This window comes from Acinonyx jubatus, chromosome D2 (genome assembly GCF_027475565.1).
Source record: "Acinonyx jubatus isolate Ajub_Pintada_27869175 chromosome D2, VMU_Ajub_asm_v1.0, whole genome shotgun sequence".
NCBI classification, from domain to species: Eukaryota; Metazoa; Chordata; class Mammalia; order Carnivora; family Felidae; genus Acinonyx; species Acinonyx jubatus.
The window spans coordinates 78,495,887-78,508,957 of NC_069393.1; the positions used below are offsets into that span (position 1 = coordinate 78,495,887).

General features: G+C 55.5%; 1 protein-coding gene across 2 annotated transcripts in view; it reads right to left on the reverse strand.

Annotated features, from left to right (window-relative positions):
* Positions 1-13,071, reverse strand: part of FAM53B (family with sequence similarity 53 member B) — a 109,354-nt gene that overhangs the window by 46,325 nt on the left and 49,958 nt on the right. For both annotated transcript variants that reach the window (XM_027063333.2, XM_053207060.1), the window contains exon 4: positions 4,849-5,627. In XM_027063333.2, coding sequence (XP_026919134.1) covers positions 4,849-5,627 — 779 coding nt within the window. The remainder of the gene's footprint in view (positions 1-4,848; positions 5,628-13,071) is intronic.

Below are 13,071 nucleotides of genomic sequence, written 5' to 3' on the forward strand. Positions count from 1 at the left end.
GCAGTGCAGGCAGGAGGCGGCCACAAAGGCTCGGACGAGCCAGGCCTGAGCCCAGGGACTTTGCCAAGGAAAAGCACGGCTGGCTGTGGCTGCCGGGGCTGCCTGAGCGGGAAGGTCACGCAGCCAGTAGTGCGAAGGGCCACCCCACACGGGGGCTGAGGAGGGCCGCTCCCCTGCTAAAGGCAACCCCTGCCGGTAAGCGGGGTGGACCGTGGAAGGCTGACCCAGGGACACCGTGCCAACAAAGAGCCAAGAGTTACTGATGAGCATCTGTGATACCCCTCCGGCGGCTTCGGGCCACAGCCCCCTGCCCTTCGGAGCCCCCAGGGCCCCAGCCAACCCCGCTCTCCTGGACTCGACTCCCAGACTCGTCCTGGATCAGTGCTCGGCACAGTTGCTACCCCGTGCTTCTCCCCTGCCCCACGCTGCCCCCGGCCAGCTTTCTGGGCCCCTCAAACATCTGCTAACACAACAGTTGCTGCCTGTTCTGGGGCTTGCTCCAGGAGGTTTGAGGACTCAGTGTGTGGGCAGCTGCGATCAATCAAACCTCTGTTTCAGCATCCCGACCCCTCCTCACAAGTGCCTCGCTTCTGTTTGAAGCACTGTTGAGAAATACAATTTGTTGCTCCTGCAGGCTGACCAGCTTGGAGTCAAAAATACAGCAAGGACTGGGACACCCAGGGGCACGGCATTCGGCGGGTACCTCATTTTAATTGTTGCTTTTTTTTTCTTTTCCCCCGAAACCTTGGCTCCCACGCATGCGATCCGGGCCTAAATGGCCACGCACGGCGCAGGTCTCGCTGGGAGTCAACCGACGCTTGCTAGTCACGCCAAGTCTCCAAGAAGCAATAACTAATAAACATGTCAGCAAAAGTCCCGCTGATAAACAACTCCGATGCTCAGGCCGGGCCCTGCTCTCAATGGCACACATTCACACAAAACACCAGGCAGAAGGGGTCACGTGGGGAAAGCCGAGCGGGAGGTCAGCACCATGTGAGCCGGGCAGGGGTGGGCGCGACTGACCCTCCGGGCCGCGTTCGGGCAGCTGCTCTGGGAGCCGCGTGGCTACGATGCCAATTCCGGGGTGGGGCGGGCCTCCCTGGGCTGGGTCCTCGAGCCAGTTCTCCCAGCGGGGACCCTCCTCGCTGCAGCCTCCCCCCTCCCGCTGCAGGAGCCGCCTGCAGCCTCGCTCGGCATCCCCGTCCGTGCGCTGGGCGCTGAGGTTTTAACAAGACGTGAGCAAAGGCAGACAGGTCTGAAGGCAATTGCTGACCCCCCGACCCACCGCGGTCCGGCCTCACTGCCCGAGAGGCATCGGCCACTGCCGGCCAGCTGTGCCCAGGGGTGCTGGCCAGGGGCAGGGCGGGGCATCCGGTGAGCTCCCAAGACCATGTCTACCTAGTCCCACGGGCTGCAGACGTGACACAAAACGCTCACATGTGGCCAACCTCCTCTGGCGGAGGTGGTTCCGAATCCAACACCGCTTCACGACCCTCGGCTCCGAGCACGGCGCTCACCGCAGGCCGAGCTGAGCGGCAGGGCAGGCCTCCTCCCCGTTCTCAAAAGGAAAGGACGAGGCAGGAAGAGGAACAAAGAAGGAGAAGTAAATGGCAAGGGCAGAAAAGGGAAGGGAAACACAGAAGGAAAGAGATGGGCAAATAGAGAAAAAAGGGAGTCCTCACAAGGGACTGAGTGTGCCTCCTGGGACCATCACCCCCCTCCCAGTTCTGCCTCTGGAGTCGCCCAGAACGCGCCCACGCCTTCCCTCCCAACATGTGCAACAGCAACGCCAGGGGCACCCGTCCGCACTCCCTGTGCGCCAGCCAGGGCGCTAGGTGGTGCGTGTACACACAGGCAAGGATACAGACACACACGTACGTTCACATGTACATATATCTGCACGTCGCAGACACACACGTACAGGTTGACACGTTATACAAACACGCACACATGCATTATTTCCCTTACTCTTCCGGCAGAAGCCACAGCAGCTGTGGGGACGATGTGCTTTGCTGCACAGAGATGTCAAGTAATTTGCCCAGGGCTGCCAGCCTTCTGCCCCTCATCTGGACGCCTTCTGATTTGTCGCTGTGCCCCCAGGCCCCAACTGCAGATCCAAAAGTGAACACCATGTTCTAGAAGGACAGCAGTGTCCGCAGGAAGGGCTGGATGGACAAGGCTTCAGGGGCTCTGGGTACCCCCCACCCTTGCTCTGGGCACCCTGACTGACGGCCAGAGAAAAGCTCCTGCATGTTCACCCACACCCTGGCAGGTGTGCCCTGGGCCCCGAAGGCTCTGGCCCCAGTCAACGCCTCAGGAAGCCGGGGTTTCTCAGAACGCCCCGTCCACCGAGGGTCTAACCGGAAAGGCACTCTGCACCTTTGATGTGACAATCTCATACACCTGGTCCCAGATCTACGCACACAAAGGGGCTCCTTCACAAAAATGCTCAGTTAGAACCCCCTGCCACCAGAAAAGTGAGTATTTACAAACCAAGATCACAAGACCTACAAAAAAGGGTCCAAGATCTAGGTTGGAGAAACAGAGCAGTGCCGACCCTGGCTACAGGCCTGTCTTTCCATAGATGCGCAGCCCCTGCTCCTGCCCCAGCAGTTACAAATGCTGAGAAAGCCACAGCCCACGGGGGCTGGTATCTGGGCAGTCCCGTGTCAGCTGTCACCTGGCCATGGGCAGGTGTCTGTATACCAGTGACATGTTCAGCTCCTGGGGTTCCCAGGCAGAGGACCCTACACGTTCCAGGCTGGATCCAGGGCTCTCTGCAAAGGCACTGGAGTTGCCCTAGGCCTGGCTTTTAAAAAGGCTCCTGGAAAAGCAAGGCCCACCTCGCGAGGCCATAAATTATACAATGGGGGAGCCAAAGCAGGCAGAGCTCCGCGGAGACAGGACTGGCCGGGGCTCTAGAGGCTTGGTCGGGGTGGCTCAGGGTCCAACCCCAGGGCTCCAGTCGCCCCCTTCTGGCACACACGCTTCCCAGGGGCCCCTTCTGCACTTGCCCCGGACTCTGCCCTACCCAGGCCTTGGTTAGAGAAAGGCGGGAGGAATCAGGGCGGCCTCACCGGGATCTTGGAGGCCTGCCTGGAGCCAATGAAGCAATCTACACATCTGGGCACAGCCCCACTGAGCAATAGATTTTCAAACAGTTTCTACCCGAGTGAGGACGGGAAACGTCTCCAGTGACGCCAGTGGTGTTACTCCGACTTGTGGCTAGTAAAATACAATAACACGTGTAAGTTGTTTTTATTACCTATCTAGCTTATTAGGTAATAAAATAAGCTCAACATTAAAAATTTAACTGAAGCCATTTATCGCACCCAGAACTCAGGGCTCCGGGTTTCCTTCAGAAGTCACCCAAATCTGTCACCTTTCCAGCCTCTTTACCTATTTAAATTTCTCCAGAGAAGGAAAATCCCACTCGCGTGTCCAACACAAATGAATGTGTTCGGCCGTTGTCTAGCTAGTAAAGCAAAACATGTCCACAACTTAGGAAAAAGAAAGGGACACACCTGGGGAGAGCGATGGAAGAAATGGAAACTGGAAAATGAGGGCAGAGGATGGAGGTTTCTTCCCCAACATGGGGGAGGCAGAGTCTGTCACGAGCCTGTCCTCCAGCTGCCCTGGGCCATGGCCGGACTCTGGAGCAAACAGCCAGACAGTCTGGACTCTGGGGCAAGGTGCCTGCTCAAGACTTGAGACACCTGCCCCTCTTCTTTTTGTGGGCCGGGGGAGGGGAGGGCAGGTACCTCTAGGCTGGGAGGGGGGTCTAGAGAAGAGAAGGAAATGCCATCGACAGAAGCGGCATTTTCACTCTAAAGCAAAAGGAGGTCCGGCTGAAAAAGCAGCCCTGGGCACTGAAGGAAGGCCGTCAGGTCCAAGAGGAGTCGACACGAGGCTGCCTGCCCAGAAGTGGCCACGGGCCGCATGAGCGAGGCCAGCCGGTCTTGGTCCCCTCACACCCAGCGGTGACCGATGCTTCCACAACAACAGAAGAGGAAGGGGAAGCCATGGCACGGAGCGCAGGACCTCCCGGACACAGGACACAGACTGCATCCCACCCCCCACCCATCCTTCCCTGGGCCTCACTGTCAAACTCACAACCTCAGGCCTCCTCGGGAAGAACCAAACGCAGGGGGCACTCAGGCTCAGAGACTGCCCTAAAGACAGAATATTAACTCCCAAGTTCATCTCGTTCGAATCAACACCCGCGATCAGTGTTAGCACGAGGCAGGGCTCCAAGACACAGAGGATAAAGTGCGCGGGAGGGCGCATGTGGCCGGAGGCCTCGCCTACGGTGAACGGCGAGGCGGACGGAGGTGGCGCAGAGGACAGCAATCACAGCGTCTTGATGGTCTCACGTTGTTGACAGTTTAATCCAATGACTAAGTGCTGCTCCGATCCCTCACCCTCTAAAACCATTACCCACAGTCCTGATCTCAGGACCAGCCTAATCCGAAGGACAAGGAGTCCCGGCCTGTGCCACCGGGATGGGGTTTCAGGCACAGAGGCTCCAGCGAGGTGCCGGAAGGGGATCGCCAGTGCTGGGTGACAACGGCCTGCCCCCGTAACGCCTCGCCTCCCGCCACCTGCCTGCCCCTGTACCGCCAGCACTGTGTTCACAGGGAAAGAGCATTTCTGACTTTTCTGATTTTAAAGACACTAAAATTAAAAAACGAACTTGGTATCGTCTTTCTTCGAAGAGGATTTTAAAAAACGGGGGAAGAACCCACTGCTGGGCCCCGCGCCTCTGCCCGGGACGGGCCAGGACCAGCAGAGGCTCCCACGAGCACCCAGGTGCTCCCGCGGGGCCTCCCGTGTGGCCGGGGCTCTTACCTGTGCCATCTTAGCAAGGTCCAGGGAAGGCCGCTGCTCCTGCACCTCTTCTGGGCGCCGCCGCTTAATGCCGACCTTCTTGTCGTTAAGGACACACGGCTGGGAGCGGCTTCGGGACAGCCCGCTGGAGCGCCTGGCCAGCTCTGGGGTTGAGGCGGGTGTGCTGTTGGCTGAGGGTGGACGGTACTCCGCGAAGGAAAACTGCTCGTGCGAGCAGGAGAAGGACCGCTGCATGTCAAGCCGGCCGCCTCCCACGGGGGCCGGGCCAGGGCTCCAGATGTCGCCCGCCTGTCCACAGGTGGCCGAGCCCGGCGCCCCTTGGCAGCGCTGACCTCCAAAGCGGTGGTGGAACCCTGCCTGGTCATAGGGCGAGGACAGCGCGTTGGCCCGGGAGGGGAGGCTGAAACTGGAGCTTCTCTGCATGGTGCTGAAGCCGTTGGAATAGCGCTGGACGCTGCCCCCGCTGTAACAACGTCTCTTCTCCACCGGAGTCCAGACTTTGGAGCCCAAGGGCCTCCACGATGTCCGGCAGCTGGACATTTCATCGGAGAAGGACAGTGACCGGCACTGGCGTTTGCTGGGGGGCGCTGACGGGTTCCCGTTGTGGTCGCTGAGGCTGAGGTCTTTGATCAGGTTGGTCACCGCGCAGGCGGTCGCTGCCTCCCGGTGCCACAGAGCGCCGTCCTGACACTTCTCGGGCAGGCACTCCCAGATGCTGGCGCTCGGCTGCTCGATCTGAAGAGGGCATTTCCTGTCCAGGTCTCGCCATCTGTCATTTTCTGGTTCAGAAACGACAAAGAGAAAACAGGATTTGAGAAGGCCTCCATGCCAGCCCTCTGCCTCCTCACCAAGAGTCCATCTTAAACAGGATTCTAGAGCCAGGAAGGCTCTAACTGCGTAGACGAGAAACTGAGGCTCAGAGAGGGGACGGGAATCCCAGAGTTTTGCATCAGGAGCAGAGCAAGCCTGAGATGCATGTACCACACTCCCCACCGCCCGCCGGCCTCCTGGTACAGCCTCCTTCCCAAAAGTCCGTACTGCCTCCCAGGAAAGTCCAAAACAACAATTTTCACCCAAACGCTTTCCCATTTTATAGATGGGAAATCGACCTGCCCCACCCCTCCCCCGGCCTGCAGCGTCAGGGCAGTATGTTTGTTACGGTCTCTCTCAGTGCTTGGCTGCTCTGGGGCCGGGACTCAATGCCCTGGCAGAAGACCAAAGAGGAGTCTTTTGGTATGTGGGAGGGTCAAGGTCGAATTGGAGGGCGGGGAGGGGGGGTACTGCCAGGTTAGTTCATCTGAATTCCATCTCGAGAATACTTGCTGACGACAGAAACTGGAAATTGATTTATGCCTCCACCACCACGCTCCTCAACATCAATGTCATCACCAATAGCCGCCAACCATAGAGCACTCTTCTTGTGTTCACCTGATTTCTCACGGCATCGAGGACATTTAAATCCGTTAAAATCTGGGGGCACCCGGGCGGCTCAGTCGATGAAGCACTGACTTCAGCTCGGGTCATGATCTCACGGTTCATGAGTTCCAGCCCCGCGTCAGGCTCTGTGGTGACAGCTCAGAGCCTGGAGCCTGCTTCGGATTCTGTCTCTCTCTGTCTCTGTCTCTCTCTGTCTCTCAGCCCCTCCCCCACTCATGCTCTGTCTCTCAAAAATAAATAAACGTTAAAAAAAAATTTTTTTTTTAAACCGTCAAAATCTGTAGGAGCATGTCTTGGGCTGCACAGACTTAAGGGTACAATTGAAACTTACATATTCAGGCCTCTGCTTGAACACATGTATAAAGAAGCTACCTCCCCGCCCCCCCCCCCCCCACTAGGAAATGCTGACTTTGCACTTGAACCTTTATTTTAGTGAAATATTCAGGACCTATTTGTTGTTTTTCTACTATAGAATCAGGCACTGTGCTGAGAATTTTAGGAGGGCAGGCACAAATACACCTGATACAGTTCTGGTGTTCAAGTTTATAACACAAAAGCAGAGTTAAGAATATGTTGTGCTTCCAGGGATCAACATATTGGCAAGGTTCTGGCTTTCTTAATTGACACACATTTATAAACTGTACACACAGGAATATACAGAAAACTATGGCTTGAGTCGTTCAGCCTGTAGAAGGATGGACGTAAAACCTGAAATGACATTCAGCTAGGGGTTCGATGCACACCGATTCTCAAAGCACTGCAGTCAGTTACTCCCACGGGGGAGCAGATATCCCCCTGGCCGCTGTAACCCACAAGGCTCCCTGTGCACCATCACTGCCCAAGTGGGGAGACGGAGGCTGGAGGAAGTTGAGTGAGTGGCCCGGGGCCACACAAATGACCGCAGCCTGGCTCAACCCAGAGCCCTGTTCTTTTCACTACACTGCAGCGCTGAGGGGAAGGAACCACAGGGAGCCCGACATCGGCCCTGCCCTCCACGAGTTTAGGAGTCGTACAGGGTGGACCATCCACTCAGAAAACCATGGTGAAACCCACAGGAGTGCACCAGTCTGCAAGGACCACACAGGGTCCAACTCCTAGGCCCAGATCCCCACCACTTAGGCCACTTCTCAAAGGACACAGAGAGACATCAAAGGACAGACCCTGGGCTGAGTGTCAGCAGCTACTGGACAGGCTCAAAGGGAATTGACCAGTGAGGCCCAAAAGGAGGCTCACGAGCCAAAGATAAGCCAAATTAGGGCTAAATGTGACACTCTCATCTAGGGTGCCCTGCCACAGTTATGAGACACGTCTAAGGGGTTGGGACACTGTGCAGGGGACGTGGGAGGAACCGGCCAGAGGCTATTCCCACAAGGGGGCCTCAGAAGCTGGAGATGCGGGGGAGAGGTTTTCCAGAAGCCCAGACCAGTTGGGACCAAACCAGGCCAGTCACCAAATGTTCAATTCCCGTCCTTCTCCGAATCCTTCTGGGCCCCAGTGCACGACAAGTCTCCATACGTGGCCCGTTCACTAAATTTGACAAATTATCACCATGAATCAATCGCCTTTGTGCAAGTAGCATTTATGTTGTTTGAAATAAGTCTTCACTGCCCATTGTCCCTGGAGCAGCCACTATTCTTTTAAACCAGTTTCGATTTGACATTTGTTAGCAGTTGAAAGATCAGTAAACTAATAATAAAGTAAAATTATCTGTTATCTGCTTCGCAAAAAGAAGAGTTATCCTCAGAACCAAGTGAAGATTTGCGTGTCATGATGTTCTGCAAAGTGACACGAGTGACAGCGGAATGGGAGCCACAACTGAAACGCCCTCCAGGCGGGGCTGGTGACATAAACGACCAGGGAGGAAGACAGAGCATGAAAACAGGACCGTTCCAGAGAATGTTAATGACGTAATTCCAAAGCTGAAACAACAGGGCAGAAAAACCGTATGGATATAGCAGGATTCCTATTTTGTCAAATATGTATGTTATCTGTGAAGATTAAGAGAAAATAAACCAAAATGTTCACAGTCGAATGAGAGATAGCTGGCTGATTTATATGTGTTCCTTTTTGTTCTCCTGTGGTTTCTACATTCTCTATAAGGACAAATCTATTTCCAAACGTGTGGGGGATGTGGCCACCAAGCCCACTGGTGCAGGCCCGGGGTCACGGCCAGGGCCTATGATCCCAGCCTCCTCTGGGTTTGCTCCTTCGGTCTTTTAGGGAGTTCTCTTACGATAACACTGGCCACCAACTTCTCTTTGGAGACAGGGCCCTGAGGCATCAGGTGGGTCAGGAATGCGACCAACTGAGGAAGGACCCAGGGAGCCCAGCCACAGAGCAGCAGGGGCCCCAACATGGAGCCACAGTAGCCCTGCTTAAGGAACCCAAGGCTCAACACAGACTGCCTCTGTTCGAGGCCTTGGGAAACCCGTGAAATTAAAAAGAATTGATCCCATTCTCAGAGGAAACTACTTTCTATTCCATTTTAATTTCACTGCGCTGGAACTTTCCCATCTCCAGGGAAGTCATGAGAAGTAAGAGGACTTGGGAGTCAATTAAGCAGAACATTCGGTCCCTCTCATCTGACAGCACCATCCCTCCCCCATGGCCACCTCGTGATCTTGGGGCATCCTGACAGGATGTGCAGGCCTCCCCATTCCAGGCTCACCTCCTCACTGCCTCCAGAGAACTTCTCGGGACCCATGCCTAGCATGGTCTGACCCCAGGTAGTTGCCCATGGCCTTGCAGAAAGGAGGCAAACGTTTTAGCCTGGCATCCCGACCCCATCTCCCCAGTTCACCCTGCTCTAGACACCCTGAACTTCCTGTGACATCAGACATCAGACAAGAAGCAGGCAGAGTCGAAACCATCTTCAAGGACCCCTGAAAGAGCCCGTAAAGCACCCTCCCCCTGGTTTGTGGACACAGCCCAGAGAGTAGTTCTTACGTACCAGCTACCCTTAATAAAGTGGGAGTTTAGTGAAGCAGCCTCAGGAATGGGCACAGGGAACTGCTGTGAGAGGAGGTAGGTGCCCCAACTGCGTTCAGGGTCCCTCTCGAATCCCCGGCGGGGACCGGGTTGGATGGCTAGCGCTGGCGTGCTCCTGTTTGCCTGGGGGAACCACTCCACTCCGTTCTAAGAGTAACCCTCTGTGACCCTAACGGTAAGATTTCCTCGTTGAAATGATTAAGACTCGGTTCTTAACTGGGTCCACCGGTCAAACGTGAGCACGATGTGTCTGCAATGAATCTACCGTTTCCCCCCCCCCCCCCCAAACATCAGCTCTTTCACGCCCTTGCGCCTTTGCAAAGGCCTGGACTCTTCTCCTCCTGCCTTCATCCTTCCAGCAAGGGGCTCTTTCTAGTCCAGAAGAGCCAACTCCACATCACCTTCTCTGTAGATATGCCTTCTCCATATTAGCCACTAGGCGCCCACAGCTCTCTGTCTGACTTTCGATCTTCCGGCCCAGACGTTGACTGGACCCTAATTATCTGTTTACGTGTCTGCTTCCACTGAGCCACAAGCTGTCAAGCACAGACCCAGCATGGCCACCCAGTGCCCGGCACACCGCAGACCTCAGCCGGTGGCGGCGGGCGGAGGCAGGAACCGACAGTGTGCCGGAAAGCGGCACAGCCGGCTGTGGGGGTTCGCTTGGCCTCAGTGGTCTTTTATCCTTGGTCAGGGAGGTACAGGCTGGGCTCCGCGTTCAACTTCCCACTTTACCGAGGCCGCGGATAGCTGCATGGGAAGCGGCCGGGAGTCTGGTTAGCGCTACGATGTCTGGGAGTCTCTGGAAACACCACGCACTGCCCAACGTGGAGCACTGCTTCTGTGCCTCAACAGCAGCCAGGGGGCCACCTGGTCTGTCTGAGGGACAGACAGTATTTCAACGGTTACCATCTTTATCGCTTGAAGAAGTACAACATAAGAAAAGTAAAGACAACGGAGGCTATGTGTAGCCTTGGTGTTCTCCCCCTTCACTCAAGGAACATAAAGCGATTTGCTGGGTCAGGTCATCAGACAAAAGAAACAGGAATAGAAGCCACTTTTTCATGGCAAACCGCCCTGAGCTTCTGGCCCTGACGTCACACTGTACAAAAAGGACCTCAGGAGGGCTCTGAGGAGAGGACACCGGATGCCCCCGCCCCTCCATTCAATATCACTCTGCACAAACAACTGTTAACTCTTTCAAAAGTGACCAGGGCCACGGACCTGCGGAGTCCACTGAGCAGGGGTCACTTGGGAGGGTGGGAAGGGTATGGACACGGGTTTGAGTCTCAGCTCGGCAGAGTTAATCTCTCAGGGCCTCAGTTTCCTCATGTGTAAAATGAGACTGACAGACAGTGATGCCCTCGCAGAGCTATTTTGAGGACCAAACAGTTGCCTGGAACAAGGCCCGTGAGGGCACTGCGGGCTCTGCTCCTACTGCTGAGGCTCAGCTCTCCGGCAACTGGGCACCAAGCACTGTTGGGAGTGCTGGAGTGGCAACCCGTAGGCTCTATGGCAGGATTTCCTCCGTGTGGCTTGGGACCCCCTGCAGGAGCATCCCTTGGGGTGTTACAATGCAATTCCTAGGCCCAGTCCCTTTCTCAGGAAACAATCTCTAGAGGGGAGGAGTCTGCATTTAAGCAAGCTCCTCTACGTCCGGCTTCGGCTCAGGTCATGATCGCACGGTTGGTGGGCTCGAGCCCCGCGTCGGGCTCTGTGCTGACAGCTCAGAGCCTGGAGCCGCTTCGGATTCTGTGTCTCCCTCTCTCTCGGCCCATCCCCTGCTTGCTCTGTCTGTCTCTGTCTCTCTCTCTCTCAAAAATAAATAAACATTAAAAAATTTTTAAATAAGTTCCGCAGGTTATTTTGTGGCAAAATTGCTGAGAACTGCTCCTACGGGCTACTCGGGGACCTGGGTTCTCAAACACCTTTGTCAGAGTGGCAGCCACACCCAGGAAGCTTCTAGAGGGTTGACCAGTCCAGCCTCTACAAATGTGAATTCAGAACGCCATTAAAAGTTGGTGTTCTGCTGTTTGTTTTCAGACAGGAAGTCGAACTACAGACAAGGAAAACTTTTACCCTTCAAGTACTCAGAGGGCCCTTTCCCGCAGGAGGGGGTGGGGCCCCAAGTTGCACAGCAGGTCCTGGATGGAGATGGAGAGCCGCTGGAAGAGGCCTGGGAAACCAGGGGAAGAGTCTGAGGCCTCTCACCTTCTCCCTGGGACACGCTGACGCCAGGCCTCTGGTGGATGTGGGCACAGCACAAAGGCACCAGCCACATACGCTCTATGCAGTCCTCATTACGTCAACCTTCAGCAGCATCTAAAGCTCCTCTGTGCCCTGGTGAGCCATCTTCACAAGTTGGGGATGACTCACAGGGGAGTGTGTGTGTGTAAGGTAAACGCACACCAGGCTCTACCTCGAGACGGGAGGACAAACCACACAAACTTACACAAAAGCATACAAAGCATCCGGTTCTCTCACTGCGACCTCCACGGGGTCTTTCAGAGCCGAGGCTTGATGCCCGAGCCTGAGGTTTCTGGAAGACTACCACCACCTCAGCCGATGCTCACACACATGGGAACAAAACCCCAGGTCCCCCAGCCCCACTCACAAGGCCCCAGTCCAACCACGCCCGGACTAAGGAGGGCAGAAGGCTGCTGGGTACGCAGATCTAGAGCTCAAAGAAAGAAAACACTCGGAGGAACACAAATAGCATTTGACCTCAAATGTTCTTGTTTCCATTTCTACCCTTGAACTTGAAGGGAAATTCCCAAGGGCCCAGATTCTTAGGGGCCTATGGCCTTCTTAGGTTCAAGAGATAGAGGAGATTTATGGCCCTGGGTATCTGTGTGCTGTGTTTTATAGGCTGCCTTATGGTGACATAACCACAGCAGAATGTGGTTTCTAGAAAAGGTTAAGCACCTGAAGCAGAGACCCAAGATATAAGATTCTTGTAGCCTCCCAGGCCTGGGTAACAGGCCTCCAGCCAGATCAAGACTGGCTGACTCATTCTTGGATTTCACACCTATCTGCTTGTGCTGACGATGTGCTGTCTCCCCAGCCCTGTGGGTTGGGTTGTGCTAACTTAGCCTCGGGGCTGCAAGGACTCTACCCTTGATTTCGGGGTAGAAGCTCTCACCGACCCTTTCAATGGGAAACTGGAGAGGTGTCCTTCTGAAGGCAGCGTTACTAAGTCCGTCCCACAAAAAGAACACAGGGGGAAGACATGCCCCAATGAGACGTGCACGGTCCCACAATGGGATCGCTGATTTTCAAACGAACTTCTAGAGCCCCCTGCCAACTGGAGTGCCTCTTTCTCCATGTCATCAGGATGGAGACAGATTTAATTCAAGGCTGTGTCAGGAAGAAAACGTTCTTGGGCTTTGCCTGACTGGGCCCCATCCTCTGGATGTGCCCTCTTGAGTGCGATGAATCATAAAATGTCAGCTGTATCTTGGGTTCAGGCACACTGACACAGGACACCAAGCTCCTCGGCCAAGGCATGAGGACAGGGATTAGGACAGCTGGAGAGAACACTCCAGCAGCTCCATCAAGGGAAGCAAGAAGGCTGGCCTGAGGGGCTCTAGGAGAAGCAAGGCAGCTGGTAACCTTCAGAGTGGCGACCAGGGCCCTGCCCTCCCCAGCTGGGTAGGACGGCCCATGGCGGCCACCGCAGCTTCTGGGAAGCCTCTGCTCTTACAAAAAGAGGCTTGGTGGGATCCCCAAACAAGACAGTGTAGAGGGGTAAAAACCATACCAGACTGAGCACCCGTCTGTATGGGGCAGGGAGCACTG